This window comes from Amorphotheca resinae, assembly GCF_003019875.1.
Source record: "Amorphotheca resinae ATCC 22711 unplaced genomic scaffold M430scaffold_2, whole genome shotgun sequence".
NCBI classification, from domain to species: domain Eukaryota; kingdom Fungi; phylum Ascomycota; class Leotiomycetes; order Helotiales; family Amorphothecaceae; genus Amorphotheca; species Amorphotheca resinae.
In genome coordinates, this window is record NW_020194472.1 from 2,725,807 (window position 1) to 2,740,870 (window position 15,064).

General features: G+C 47.8%; 4 protein-coding genes across 4 annotated transcripts; all 4 read right to left on the minus strand.

Moving 5' to 3' along the window:
• Window positions 1–838: 838 nt before the first annotated feature.
• Window positions 839–2,615, minus strand: M430DRAFT_25604 (hypothetical protein; the record flags this gene model as incomplete). The annotated part of the gene is made up of 2 exons (XM_024865264.1): window positions 839–2,466; window positions 2,549–2,615. 2 exons carry the CDS (start codon window positions 2,613–2,615, stop codon window positions 839–841), a joined length of 1,695 nt encoding a protein of 564 aa, XP_024724463.1.
• Window positions 2,616–2,969: 354 nt separating this feature from the next.
• Window positions 2,970–8,551, minus strand: M430DRAFT_48277 (hypothetical protein; the record flags this gene model as incomplete). Its single annotated transcript, XM_024867986.1, has 4 exons — window positions 2,970–6,436; window positions 6,995–7,396; window positions 7,445–8,012; window positions 8,144–8,551. 4 exons carry the CDS (start codon window positions 8,549–8,551, stop codon window positions 2,970–2,972), a joined length of 4,845 nt encoding a protein of 1,614 aa, XP_024724464.1.
• Window positions 8,552–10,322: 1,771 nt separating this feature from the next.
• On the minus strand, window positions 10,323–11,129 carry M430DRAFT_25607 (hypothetical protein; the record flags this gene model as incomplete). Its single annotated transcript, XM_024865266.1, has 2 exons — window positions 10,323–11,015; window positions 11,070–11,129. 2 exons carry the CDS (start codon window positions 11,127–11,129, stop codon window positions 10,323–10,325), a joined length of 753 nt encoding a protein of 250 aa, XP_024724465.1.
• Window positions 11,130–12,067: 938 nt separating this feature from the next.
• Window positions 12,068–14,385, minus strand: M430DRAFT_115984 (hypothetical protein). The gene is made up of 3 exons (XM_024861614.1): window positions 13,984–14,385; window positions 13,831–13,931; window positions 12,068–13,781 (listed from the first exon to the last, which is right to left on the minus strand). The coding sequence occupies exons 1-3, from the start codon at window positions 14,099–14,101 to the stop codon at window positions 12,345–12,347; spliced, it is 1,656 nt and encodes a 551-aa protein (XP_024724466.1). The 5' UTR covers window positions 14,102–14,385; the 3' UTR covers window positions 12,068–12,344.
• Between the last annotated feature and the right edge of the window lie 679 nt (window positions 14,386–15,064).

A 15,064-nucleotide genomic window follows, 5' to 3' on the forward strand; every position in this document is an offset into this window, starting at 1 on the left:
GTTTGCAAATAAGCAGCACTAGTATAGATCCTATTGAACAGATCCGAGGGGAAGAGTTATGCTGATATCTTGTTGGCTATTGCCTCTATACAGCGTCCAACTGCAGTAATCCTTTCCAGCATAACTTTGCTTCAAGTTACATTTCAAGCTTCTATTCCCACAAGATGAGATGCCAATTCGGTTGAAGGGTCCCCTGCATTGTAAGGCCGTGTCTTATTGTCGCGACTCGGATCATGTTGTTGCTGGAGTGCTGGAATATCCATGTTGACGCGGCAGAAAACAAAGGGCCATTGTATAATCATTAATTTGTATTCGCGGGAGGTATAAACTCGCCCCTACCCTAACCCTTCTTTGCCTACTTCTTAGATGATAACATAATCAGGATCTTGCTTTTTGGAGGCAAATGCCACACGCGTTCAGCTTTGTATACCGGCTTACACTACAACATTGAGGCTGATAGGTGCTTAGGTGCAACCTGTTCTGGCTTTTATTTCTGGGGGTTCATTCTATGGCTAAACCATTTCTTGGCCCTCGTGCGAGCCTTTTGATGACGACATAAAAGTACAGCAAGTCTCTGCGGTTTTCAGCTCTTATGCCTGCTCTTGAGAGCCGACCTGCAAGGATGACTCTAGAGGTGATGATGAACCGTGATTCCTCTATGATAAACTCAGCGCACTACCGCTGGTCGAATAATATACATCCCGAGCAAAATGCAAATCCGAAGGTCCATTGCGATCAAGTAAACCCCCGTCCCTATCAACGCCGTAGCCGATCCTATCGTGTGCAGCAGAACCAATTCCACCGAAGCATCTAACAGCCTTGATGCAATTCCCGACTACTATGGGAGAGTGATCGTTCCGCCGGTCTTGGCTTTAACATCATCGATAATCTCCTGTGCTAGCGTCATATAAGCCGTGTCATTAGTGCTCTCGCCTGACATGACAATGCCAACCCACTCCTTATTCCAATTAGTCACCATTGATCCGAAATCCCCCCGTTCCGCAAATTGTCGTCCTGACACATGGTTGTTGATGACTGTCTCTCTAGTACTTGGAGCATTGTCCCGGTGGATTAAGGCATTCATAGCATTTGTGTCCCCAGCTGTAACACCGTCGCGGGCGTCCCCCAAATTCCGGCCAGTCTTAACAACCCATGCACCTTCCGTAACTGCCCCTACTTTAGAAACGACATCATTATCAGTCGCAATGTACTTTCTGTTCAATGGCAAGTACTTCTGTCGAAGATCGAAAGGATCAATAAGAACAGGAGGTTTGTTCTGGGAGAATAGGGTTGGAGACTTGAGCTCAATCAGAGCCCAGTCCATCCTCCTAAGGTTGGCCCCTTGATATCTGCCTGATGCGCATATCACTTCACCGATTCCGCCAGCATGCTTGTGGCGCTTGATGGTCTCCAAGGTACCCTTCATTTCTTTGCTTAACGGACCGTTGAGAGCTTCCAATGCCTTCCTTGTCGTGACAGTATCATATGATGATGGGTAGTCGATGGGAATCCGACGCTGATGCTGAGGGGCATTTTGTCCTTTCAATCCAATTCCGATTCTGTCGGTTGTTGCTTGGTTCGAAGGATCTCCAGAACAAATGACGTGGTAGCACGTCATGACACACAGCTTTTTCACTTCCTGGCCCTCTGGCTGGAAATAGACGAATGCGCCCAGACTGCCAGTTGAGTTGGAGCCTCGCGGACCAATCGAGGAGCCGTTCTTAGGATTCGCTGGGAGGTTAGAGTATGGGCTTGGTTCGGCCTTTCCGAACAGGGGCGGCAAGTCCAAGAGATAGCCCGAGTAAAGCTCATGATAGATTGCAATATCCATTGGGGTCTTCGCGGATTGGAGTGCTTCGTCAATCTTCTGCTCCACAAGGTCCCAGATGTGGCGTGTTCCTGGTTTGATCATAACCATGACGGTAGGCTTTCGGTCTCCCTCCTGGTCTCTTGGCCCTCGCATATGGTAAGAGATGGAACTCCATGAGTCCGGGCAGGCCATTCTGACTGCCTCTTCGACTAGTGGTTGAACGACAAGAAGGGCTTGATGGACGTCGGTATTGCGTATAATAGCCGTTGATGTGTCGCGGTACATCCTGCGTTCGTTCCGAATCTCAACCCGAAACTGATTCGCTAGCGTGGGTGCAGCATTCTCGACCACTTCATACAATTGCTGCGTTGCCGCCTTCCAATTTGAAGGATCATCATCAAAGCAGAGGATGATGAGGGTATCTTTCGTGTTCTCAAGACCCTTGGTCTTCATTGCTCGGACAGTTATGCGATGCGGCCTTATCTCATGGGACCGGAGGATATCGCGGATTTTTCCCTCGATATCATCAATTACTGAGCCGAACGCAATGGATGCAGGCCGATCCTCATATGGCCATGGCGTCGGGATCTTGTACAGAGGAGCTGTACGAAAGTCGTCTTTTCCTGCGACGAACTGTTCAATACTACAGCATCCATCTATACATGCATTAGCTAAGAGACCGAGAAATCAGAACAGAGGAGGGTTAGTAAGGTCCAGGACTAAAAAGCAGCAGCTTACCGGCGTCTACTTTCTCGTAAGAAGTGTTGTTTACATTAAATCGCCTCTTCTTCGGGATAATCCCCATATTTGCGGTTGGGCGCTGAGTGGACGTGACTCGTTTGCTGTTGTGGAGGTGGAACTTTGATATCAGTATGGAGAAGACTGTCAAGGTTGAGGTCCAACCTTTCATTCTTATATCTTGTGTTGTGACCACCAACCTTGTAGGTTACGATGACTCGCTTCGCTCGCGCCCTATGACAAGCACAACCCCTGAGCCCCTTTCGTCTCGCTTATTCTACGCGGATCCTCCATCAATTACCTACCTTACCTTGGGTATGGTATACTATAGTCTATACAAACATAATCGTAATCATAATCATAATCATAATCATGAATCATCAAGGTCACCTCTGTCCCATAAATAGAAGGGCCTAGGTATTCAATCCGCCGGCTCATCCTTAATGCCACTCTGTCTCTCTACCACCACTTCCTCTACCCGCGAGCCCACCCTAGGTAAAACTTCCTTTGCCGGAACCACCGTCTCAATTCCCGCTGGACTAAGTTCCTCAGGGCCCATGGGCAAGGCATCGATATCGATCTCCATACCAAGCAAACTCTTCAGGATGACTTCGCTACCTGCTTTGCTCATAACCTCATTCGCCTCTTTACAAAACTCGCTCACGACGCATTCCACACAACCTTGATGACAATGGCATGCTTCTACCCGCCTCAGAGCTTGCTTCAGGAGCAAATCGATGAATTCGAAAGCCTTAGTTGTAATCCCCGAGCCTCCCTTGCCACCTTTAGCGTCGTAGAATGTGAGCCGTGCCGGGCGCTTACGGGATGTTTCCCTCTGGGCAAATTCCTTGAGGCCAGATTTGCACTCGGTGCGTACATCTCCAGGCATGCTGATTACAAAGTTGGGCATCAGGCTTATGACTGCGTGTTCCGCAGCATGAATGGCGCCTGCGACGTTCAGACGTCTTTCTTGGAGGATTTCAAGGGCGCGTTGAGGGATATCGAGCCACATGCCCTTGCTGAGTATGATGATGGGCGGATTATCAACTTGCACGGCGTCGAGGATTCGGCGTTTCTTGTCGACTTTGAAGAAGCCGAAAACAACTTGCTGGATCTTTATTGGACCATAGAAAGCTCTACAGAGGGAGCCAGGGATTCGTCGGATGGCTTCAGTTTCGATGGGGTCAACATCGGTATAGTCGCGTTGTAGAGTCGTCCACTCCACATGGACTCGTTCAACTTTCGCAATTTTGCGGTCCGGATTGAAATCCTTGACCAAATAACTGTTTCCTTGGTGCAGAAAGATGCCGCCATCGTAGAGGGTGAAGAACGCTCGGGACGCTTCGAGTTCCTCTAGAACTATATTCTTGCCATGACTGATATCTATGATTGCAAAATGCTCCTCCTCAGTGTCGCGAATGGATACGAACTTAGAGGGCATGGGTCGGAAGCGTTCATTGCAATGATAGAAGCCAAGCTCATCCTTGACCAATCTCCCCTCTGCTATTTCCTTCAGGCTGTTACCAAAATAAATGATATCTTCATCAGGGCGGATGGGCATTTCGTACGCAGCGCACTGGATATGTCCCTCCAATACCAGCATATTCTGCAGATCAACTTGCAGCTCACAATTGGGCTTCATGAAAATTTCGTCCGGATTGCTCATGTAGTACTGATCTGTTGGGAAGTGATCTCCAAGAAGAACAGATAACGAGTCCTTGTTCCTGCGACCAGCACGTCCGCTTTGCTGGCGCAGATTCGCGATGGTGTATGGAAATCCGACTGTGATAACGGCATCTAGGGAACCAATATCAACACCCAGTTCAAGAGCTGTTGTTGCGACGATGCCCATCAGTTTTCCCTCAAACATTTCACTCTCAATTCGTCTTCTATCTTGTGGTGTGTATCCACCTCGATAGCCCATGACTCGAGCTATGACTTCTGGTCGTTCCAGAGTAGTGAGTTCTTGCTTTACAGCCGCAATGAGCGCCTCACATCCCTTCCGAATTCTGCAAAATGCTATAACTCGCACACCCCTCAATATTAATTGGCAAAATAGTCTAGCCGCTTCAGCCATTGCGTCGCCACGTCCACTGGCCGGATCCCCAGGATCCTTGAAAGGAGTATTCCAGCAAAGAAACTCCTTTCTCCCAGATGGAGAACCATCAAAATCCGTCATCCGAACATTCTCGATTCCAAAAATAGTCTTGAAATGCTCTTCGGGATTGGCCACTGTAGCGGAGCAAGAAATAAACTTAATATGGCGGTTTCCCACTGCTGCACATATCCTTCTCAGTCGCCGCATTATGAGAGCCACATGTGATCCAAAAAGCCCATTATAGACGTGGATTTCATCGACGACTACATATTTCAGGTTCTGCAGGAAGGTTCTCCATTTCTCTTCCTGTGGAAGAATAGTGATGTGAAGCATGTCCGGATTTGTGAAGATGATTCTGCCTTGATCACGGATCAGGTTTCTATCCGCCATCGGGGTATCTCCGTCGAATGTCTCAACAATTGTATCCTCGAGTCCGGTCATAAAACTCATCATCTCTTTCAAACTTCGCCTTTGATCCTGGGCGAGAGCCTTGGTAGGAAATATATACATCGCTCTTGTATTGTGATCTCGCTCAAGCTCGTGAAGGACTGGAATTTGATAAATGAGAGACTTGCCCGAGCTCGTAGAAGTGGCGACAATCACATGATGACCGTCATGGAGATTATTTATTGCTTCGGCCTGATGAGCATAAAATTGGGTGATGTTCTTCGTGTTATACAGGGCGTTGACTAAGTTCTGGCTAAGCCGGAAATTCAAGTCCCCGTAGACGGGTTCCTGGGGATCAAATACCCGATGGCCATCGGGCACAATTTGCCCAGTATACCACTCACTATCTTTAAGCTCCTGAATAATCTCAGACATCGGCTTTCGTTCCTTAGGGATGTTCTTGGGTAAAACACTGAAGTCCGGTCTTGGAGTAGTACTCCTCGTCGACGCAGGATTAGGGATATACGCCTCAGCCTCCATCTCTAGAGTCTCTTCTGGCGCCTTCCCCTCAGCAGAACACCGATTCAAGAATGCATTGATTGCATTCCCAAATTTTAAATTTCTCTTCTCGATTAACCCCATCATCTGCTTCTGACTGAAGACCGGCATCTTCAAATCTTCATCCCTTAGCTTCTTCGTTGGCTTGGTCGGCTCCCCCGTCTTCTTACTCTGCGTCTCCCTCTTCAAGTCCCCGTCAATGAACTCAAAGAACAGTACCTGTTTCCCATCCCCTGTAGCTCCCCCCTGATGGCCCAACCCCTCATCGCCAGTAATTCCACCCACCGACACATCTGGCGCCGGACTCGGAGTATGCCAGCTCTTCGCCCGCCCGCTCTTAAACGTATCGTCCCTCTCGCTGCCCCGCACATCAACCTGCAACATTGCCTCGTCCACATATTGGAACCGCATCCCGCCAGGCCGTAACGCTACTATCTTTGCCACATCCTCGACCTTCAATTCGCGTTTGATATGTTCCTCCACAGCGCTTTTTATCGTATCAAAGGTCGTGGCAAGGTGTTTACGAGTACTGCAGAACGTGAAGACGAGGTTTAGTGCTCGATGCGTCTTTTCGAGTTGTTGGATGGAGGCGGGCCATGGGATGTCGCTGGTGACGGGATTGGAGAAAGTGGAGGTGCTGCGGGAGAGTGTGGAGTGGGATTTTGGTTTCGAGACTCGTCCAGGTTTGGAGTCGCCATCGTGCGTCTTTGTGGGGATCGTTGCGGTAGTTGGGGAGGAGTCTTCGTCGTTCGGGACGGTGTTGGAATCTGTTGCAACTGGGGGAGATCCTAGGTCATCAATACTTTTCCTTTTGCGCTTCCGGTTTATCTTATTAGACACGGTAGCTTCCTGCAATTCAGGCATTGCGGCCCTTGTTGTGGTAGTTCTAGCATATGGAATGTAGTGAGGTTCAGATGTTGACGTTGGTTTCATCGAAACGCGTTAGAGTTTGGCACGTGGTCACGTGAAGCAATATAGTGTGAACGACATCTGCACACCAGTTTTATTGCCTAAAGTATTCCTCTTCTAAATACTTTAGGAACGTGAGTAGTATGCCTCACACGCACAGCCAAAGATCCTTCAATGAGATAATCGGTCCCTGTCCTAGACCGCCTCGCTATGCGGGTATGCCGAACTCCTTCAAAAACGCTACAGCACCAGGATAATTGAACTGCCCTCCATCCTTTAGAAAAAGACAATACAGGTCGATGTATCTCTATGACAAAGGAGATGTGATATGTAGAAGGGATCACCACGAATTCAAAATCATCTTGCATCTGAGTCATTAGATTCTCACAGCTCATGCTGGATGGAATCGATTTCGGATCTGAAGAGTTTGGAATTGGCTTCGGACATCTTATAGACGTTAGCATATGATATTCTTATATTGCAACTGCAAATACTTGCCTTCAGAAGCATGTTGATAGGCTTGGGTTCCTTATCGCCCTCAAACGCTGTGAAGAGGATTTGTGCTGCATTGGTAGATGGCTTGTCTTTGAACTCCATCGCACGGACAATGATGGTGTTGAGAATGACACGGTGAGTATTTTCTTGGCGCATAATAAGACGTGGAACCCTAGGAGCATTGGGCTTCTCTTCATCCTCGTCCTCAAGCCCAGATATATCAAAGGATCCTGGTATTGGAGCCCCATTTTCATCAAAGCTGGCACACGACTTGGGAACATTAATCTTCAAAGTCCCAACACCTCGTTCCTTCCACCCTACTTCTTTGGAATCTAATGCAAATAGCTTTGCGCGCAGTTGTAATAGAGTTACTTCACCGGCTTCTCCGTCCTCAACATGAACTGTAACACATCAGCAATCCTTTCATAATGGTGGGTTATCAGGCTTACCTTTAGCTAATTTTAACTTCTTCTTATCCTCTTGAGAGACTTTAGAGCCCTCTTCCTCGTCATTGTCTGCCCCGTCTTGACTATCTTCTTCATCACTTCCATCATCTTCGTCACTTTCCGGTGCACCGAAAGCCTTTGCAGGTTTGCTAGGGGCGATATCCTGTCCAGGGGCAGCAAAGCTAGAAAGTTTGGGACCTGAACCGCCTGCGAAGCCATTGCTCAGACCGGAGCCAAATACACTGCCACTTCCAAGTGTGCCAAACCCAGAGGTAGAAGCCCCACTCCCGAATCCAAATCCCGTAGCTGGCTTGTTCCCTGAACCGCCGCCCAGGACACTCGTAGTGCTAGTTCCTAAGGGATTCGTGCCTGCCAGGGAGCCAAATCCAGATGTAGATGTTTGAGCATTTGCCCCAAAAATGCTTGGTTTTGATGCTCCAATAGTGCCAAACGGAGAGACGCTTGAAGATGCAAGGGCACCGAATCCCGAGCTTGCGAAGGCCGAGGAAGATGTCTGTGGTATGCTGCTAAGTCCGCTACCAAAAATAGGTTTCTCTGATGTTGATGAAGTCTTCGAAGTCCCAGGGTCGTCGGAAGGTGTCTTAGTTTTACCTCCTGGATCAGTCGCTGCTACCTCCTGCACCGGAGCTGATTAGCCATTGCCAAGAGCCTGGAGGTGCGGTGAGATAGTGTAAATCTTACCTCGGTCTTTGTTGATATCTTTGGTGAATCCTCAGAAGTATCGCGGGGGCGCTTCTTCTCTGGTTCAGATCCAAGGGCACCCCCGTTGGAACCATCCTCGGCCCCGCTGCCCTCCACATCTTTGCTATCATCTTCAAAATCGCGGCCTCGTTTCTTCTTTGGCGACGATATGCTCTCCTTCATCTCCTCGTGTTTTGCCTCGGTCGAATCTCCCTCAGCTGCGCCCGTCTTCGTTTGCTCCTCCACATCCTTATCTTCTCGAGGTGGCTCGAGCCTTGGGATCGGAGCCTCCTTCTCTGGTGTCATGTTGACTTTATCTGAGATAGTTGTATGCTTCAGCTCTTCACTGGCAGCCATCGTTGCCGCATCATCCTTATGGACATGGTCGCGATCCGCCTCTTCGGCCATAGCTCACGCTGGCAACTCTTGATTGGCTGCCGTGACTCTGAGTGGGTGATTCAGTGGGGTTTTCCAGTTCTTTGTCTTGATGAGCAACTGGATCCGCAACCAACTGCGGTGGGGTGACAATTGAGGTCGCTTCGTGGTCTTTAACAAAGTCTGGAGGAATGCTACGGTTTGGTCGTGCCCCTCCTTTGCGCGTCTATGCTTTACTGTGGTTGCCGGAGTAAATTTAGTCGAGCCTTGGGTGGCGCTAACGGTGGCGCTACTGATACGAGATACGAGACACGAGACACGAGACACGAAATACCGAAGTACCAAGTACCTACAACCCTGAACTCTTTTACAGTACCTCAGGTATGTACCATACACTTGACGAGAGTAATTACAAGGCAGGGCAAGGATGTCGTTATTATAGACAAGTCCTCTATAAGTATCTTTCTGCATTTGCTTCCAATTCTGATAAGTAATGCATCCTCTTCTAACCAGCTTTGTCCGCCATCTGATGATCTGAGTAGACAGCTCCGGACTCCTTGCTATATGATTTGAGTTTGAGATATCACTCCTTGCACATGGTACCTGAGCGTAGCCTCATTTCACCTAGTGGTATTTTGAGGGATATGCCTGTCAAATACACCGTACATGCGATTCGCGAAGTCCTCTCTTACCTTGGACGGAGCACCGGCATGATCTTGCCAAGTTGCTTTTCGCCTTCTTTGAATATACTTGCTAGTCAACACGCACTTCTAGATCATTATAATATCTATTTTATTTCTACAGCGATGCTTCCAGGTATATCCCGGATGTACGTTTTGTCTTTAGCGAGAGTAAAGGCTGTATGATTTACTCCCCCTTCGTCATCAAGGATGTATCTGAGCATCTCCTTCTAGGTGATTACCACGCCTTGAACAGGTTACCAACAATGAACAATATTCAATTATCTCTCGTGTCTGCTTCTCGTCGGCGGATCAAGCCGAAGCAGTTATATTGCCCTACCTAGGTATTCAAGGAACATCTGGACAGTCGACAGCGGTGACTCTACTTAACAACAGACCGATTTCTATTCTACAAAATGTCCATGCATCATCATGCCTATCGGCTGCACACTGCACAAACAGAAAGGTCGCTTTCGAATATATTGAGGATGGGATCCGACTACGGATCCCACCGCTTGGCAGCCTTGGCTTGCCCATAGCAGTTGACACGCCGCCAGACATAAGTCACAAAATACATTTCGTCTTTACATTACTTCAGCCAAGCATCAATGAACCACTTTGCCAATTCTCAAGTTTTGTACCTGATAACATGGGATGATGTCTAAAACCTGAAAACGGGATCAAAGAAAGCCACCGTGCAAGTGGTAAACAAGTCCGAAATTCCTTCGAAGACATCAAATATGGCAGATCAATTATACGTTTCAGTGAGACCATCTCTGGGTTTCTACAATGGCTGGTGTTTAAATACAAGGGGCGAAACGCCAGATTTTCAAAATGAGGAGACTTAGGACAAGAGATGCAATTTCTTTACACTTGTCCAAGCTTGGAAAGCCTCCATCAAGTATGGATGAAGGTAATTGATAGCGAACGGAGATTGTTTGGATACCGTGGCTCGACCTTTAGCCAAACCCCATCTATCCTCTCTAGGTTACTGGATAGCAATTGACAAAGAACATCTTGAGTTTCCTAAATCCTGTGCACTTCATGAAATGGTGCGACATACTTGGAAAGAACTGAATACTCAAATTGCCCCGGCCTCCTATTTAATCAACTGATGTTCAAAGCTAACTCGGACTACTAATAACTTTACTCCAATTCGATTCACGAAGCTCCCATAAGTTCAACCATCCTGAGGATCTTAATCCAACACCTTTTACCTTTCCGACCTTCAAAATAGCCACCAACTCGTTAAGCTTCCTATCATTATCCGACCCCTTAACCGCCACAGTCTTCCTACGGTTCCCCACCGGCGGACCATACGGCCCGTCGAAATCAAAATCCAACTTCCTCACCCCCGGCAGATGAGCAACTATCCGATGCATCATCTCACAGAGCTCCAGATCCTCATGGTGGTTCGGATCCGTCGAGCAGCGCACCCACCCTCGGCGCGGCAGGTATGTCAAGATGACAATGTGGCGGACACACTGGCGGAGATAGCTTGGGGTGGTGATGATGAAAGACCGAAGCCTGTTGCTAAGAGGAGGGTCTATGGCGTCGACCAGGCCATTGGAGAAGACCAAGGTGTTGCGGGAGTAAAGGATGGGAGCCGCCTCGGCATAGATCAGCTTGTTGACCTGCAGGAGCGCAGCCAGGTAATGCTTCGGCTCTGGGAGACACGGCTCTCTGCCGGTTTCGCGGACGATGTCCCTGTGGTACTTGATCTCGATTGGTTTGTCGATGACGAGGACAAGCTCGTAGATCATGACCCGCAGTTCAGGGGGGAGGGAGGTAAGCGTAAGTCTGGAGTTGTTGGTCGCCTGGTTTTGGTTAGTATAAATATGCAAATCAACAGGAAGCTGGATGATACGTACAATGGAGAGGGGAAAAGGAGAACTAGCTTCGAACTTGAAGGTATTGGTTTTGGAAGACATGATTTTGGGTGGGACTATGTTTGAGTGAAGATTGATATAGTTAATTATGTGACTTGAGATGTTTTTTGGGTGCTGTACTTGAATGTGAAAAGTCTGGAGAAATCTTGATTGGAATTGGGAGAAAAGAGAGAAGAGACGAGAGGACTTGAAGCTCAGTGTTTATACTCGGTGGCTCGCAATCTTGACAACAGTTGTACAAGTTCAATACACAATGGCAACTAATGAATAGCAACAAAAGGACAATAACAATAATGAAAAAATAGCATTATGAAAGGATAGCATTCACTGAAAGAATAGCATTCACTGAAAGAATAGCATTCACTGAAAGAATAGCATTCACTGAAAGAATAGCATTCACTGAAAGAATAGCATTCACTGAAAGAATAGCATTCACTGAAAGAATAGCATTCAATGAAAGAATAGCATTCACTGAAAGAACAACAACAAAAAGAGAACAACAACAACAATAACAAGCCCGTCTAGCGAACCTCTCGAACCACCCAAAATTCCACCTCCTCACACCAAGTCTATTCTTAGCTACCTTACCTTATTAAGCATATCTAGATTTCTTCAGATCAAACCAATAAAGCAAAAAGTCCTCTATATCTCAAGATGTCATTTCATCTAATGCGAGGGTATCTTGGCCATGGACACCTTAGGTGAATAGGGGGGCTCGGCTCCCGGCCAATCGTGGACCGGGTGGTGGTTACACAATTCAGTCCCCTTGCTCAATGGGAGGAAGTCAAGAAAGGAAATCTAATGTTTGGGATTCACGAGGTTGGGAAAATGTCCTCGTAAGGATAGTTATATAGGGAGCTTTTGTGGTGCTATCGTGGAGGAGCTATATCTAGTGGTTTATCGAAAAATATAAAGTAGGTAGAGTTATTGGGTGGGACAAAGGCGACAAAGAGAACACGCAGATCTGGGTAGTTTGATAGGTAGGTATATAGGTATTTTGGTGTGGATTTCTCATGAGGCTGTGCATTACAATACAGCCTTCTCCATGTCTAAGTGTAGAAGACAGAGGTGATTGGAAGTTATTTACAATGAGTCCTGCGCGGTTGGGCCAGGGGGTCGGGCGATATACACGCGGACCTCCCCTCCGCATCACACGGGCTTCTGTCATCCTGTCTGCGCTCTTCTGATGAAGATATTAAGTATCTAACTCCAAGGCCAGATGGCCCTGATTCCTGAACATGAATGCTCACACGAGCCTCAGCCATCAAGAGCCAAGATCAGCTCCGAAGCTCTCTCAGCAACAGCCATGATGCCAAACTGTGGGTTTACCGAGAGGGGCGCGACGATGCTACCATCTACGACGTGCAAGTTCTGCATTCCAATGACCGTCGTGTTCACATCTACACATTCCCCAATCCTACAACTTGAGGTCCAGTGGTTGACCATCCCTCGGGCATAGGGTGAAGGGGTCGTGATGTACGTCTCGATCTGTTGCTGCGTTGCGTTTTGTGGAATATTCAGGGATGTGAGTCCAGAGCCGGGTAATCCTTGAAAGATCTTGTATATGAAACTCGAGATATCCTTTGCATCTTGTGGATCCGAGTAGTAGACCTCGCTGCTTGGACCGGGGATGAAATTTGAATCGAGTACGACTTTGCCTTTTGATTTGAGACCGCTAGTACCGTAGACATTGAGGGTGATAGTGTTGTTAGAAGCAAAGTCACTGTATCCTGCTGAGTCAATGGTGCCTTGAAAGGTGACCGTGCTACCATCGGGACGAGTGAGTGTGTCCCAGAAAACGGATGTTTCGCTGCCAAAAGAATAAGGTCCGCTTCTTTGTTGGAGGTACAGTTGTTTGTCCACCGGCGAAGGATTATCGTATGAATAGGTGAAGGACTGTATGCTGTCCCCTTCCAATTCAATAAAAGTGTTTGGGTTATCAAAAAGGCCATTTCCGACTGCAGTGGAGTTAATCCAATCAGAACTGTTGAGGGGTAACCGTCCAGAAGAATACAGGGCAGAAAGTTCTTCAGGTGGGCCAATACCAGAGAACATCAGAAGACTTGGACTCCTCAGCGCTCCTCCACTGAGAATGACACGACCAGTTGTGGAAAGTTGAACGGTCGACTCGGTACCGTTTATCAGAACCGTAACCCCCGTCGAGTGCTCTCCCTCCCTTTCTACGCGAACGACGAGAGTGTTAATCTGCAAGTGGAAGTCGTTCCGCTGAGAAGCTAGTTCCAGATAGTTCACCGTCGGCCCCCCTCTTTGCCCGTTTGAATAATCAAATATTGGATATCCGAATACTCCGGTTTTGTTGTCAGCTTCAGCATTGATATCCACATCTTGGAACTGCACCCCATCGACAATCCACTTCTTTGCTGCATCGTATCCTGATTGAAGGTATCGTTTTCCATCTTGAGAAGTAACACTGGTCGAGGGCTGCATTGCATACAGTCGCTGTATGGCTGTACCCATGTCGGCAGACTTCCATCCTTGGGGAAAGTAAAGATCGAAATCACTGGCAGGTGGTTGGAAGAAAAGACCGGCATTGATTGCAGAACTTCCACCAATTGTGCATCCTAGGTAAGCATTCACAAGTGACTCGCAGGTGAGGCCGCCTCCATCGGCGAATATCGACTTGTAAAGGCCGGGTACGTCAACCCTTGACAGGTTTGTCCCATTGAGCCAGGCCTGCCTGAATGTCAATTGGATTACTTCACCAGGGGAAGTGGCGACATACTGGTCTTCGACTGTCAAGATCACCACCCGTAATGCCATAGGAGGGCCCACCACCCTCGATCAGGAGCGTTTTGCGGCCCGCTGAAGACATTCGCTCCGCAACTGTACTTCTGTATCAGCCAGATTCGCAGATACAAAAGGATGGATATATTACCAATAATTCCAGCTGAACCCGCTCCAACAATAATCACGTCCCATTCTTGCGTGAGCCAGTCACTGCAATAGCAACTAGCTACAAGGCAAGCCACTGCCAGAAGTTTTGAGAAGCGCATTTCGAAAACCGCATAGAAATAAGTTGCCGAGAATGAAATTGGGTATAAACAGTAGAAGATGTGCTTTTGATATTTTGCAAACAACAATAATGAGGCCGCAGCGACTTGTTGTCTGCTATCTATCTGGCCACTGGTCGGCACGACGCGAACAAGCTCTGGGACCGCGTTTGTACAGAGCTGCACGGCTTTTGAGGGACCTCAGATCAAAGAACTCCCATTGCCCAGTTAGAGTAGAGATCCTGCTCCGTAGAGAGGAGACCCTATTTATATAAAATCAAAGAGAGGGCCATTCCCAGAGCGGCATCTCGTAAATACCTACCTAAGTATGGGGACTTAGAAAACCAACCCTCGTCAAACACGAGACGCGCCGCTTGGCAAACCGTAAGAAAAAAGAAAAAAAGAAGGGAAAAAGGAGCTTGGCCTTCGTATTGCACAGCTGACGTCGTAAATAGGTAAATCTCTATATTTATCGCATCGCGCTAACCAGAACTTACCGCCTTATGCAATGTAGCTTAGCCTTGAGGCTCTAGGCGTGCGGCTGTAAGGGGCAAATTGAAGCATCGATCCGGATATCAATGAATATTCAATGATAACTTGCGAAGCGATGTGGATAAAAAGTCTGTATCGCAGTAAGGTAAAGTGAGATCATAGGTGCGACGTGCAACAAAACTCCTCTTTCAATTACTCAGAAGTTGTCAGCCATCACTCAGCTGCGATATGCAACAAACATCTTACTCCATCTTACTAAGTTCTCCCAATTACCCAAGAAGGACGTGTTCCAGTTCACGGATTCAGAGACATACGTGGAAAGAGCCTGCGTACTCGATTTTGGATATTCCCATGAAATTGCCTCGAGATAGGAGAAATGATAGTTGTATTTACAGTTCTAAGTGTCCTCGTATGAGGCAATCTGCGCACTTGAGTCCATCCCACCGAGTTTCAAACTCCGCAGGTACCTTCCAG

Coding starts and splice junctions, on each gene's coding strand:
- M430DRAFT_115984 (XM_024861614.1), bottom strand. CDS start 14,101: ATGCGCTTCTCAAAACTTCTGGCAGTGGCTTGCCTTGTAGCTAGTTGC. Junction 13,932..13,983: donor GGGTTCAGCTGGAATTATTG/GTAATATATCCA, acceptor ACAGAAGTACAG/TTGCGGAGCGAATGTCTTCA. Junction 13,782..13,830: donor ATCTTGACAGTCGAAGACCA/GTATGTCGCCAC, acceptor ACATTCAGGCAG/GCCTGGCTCAATGGGACAAA.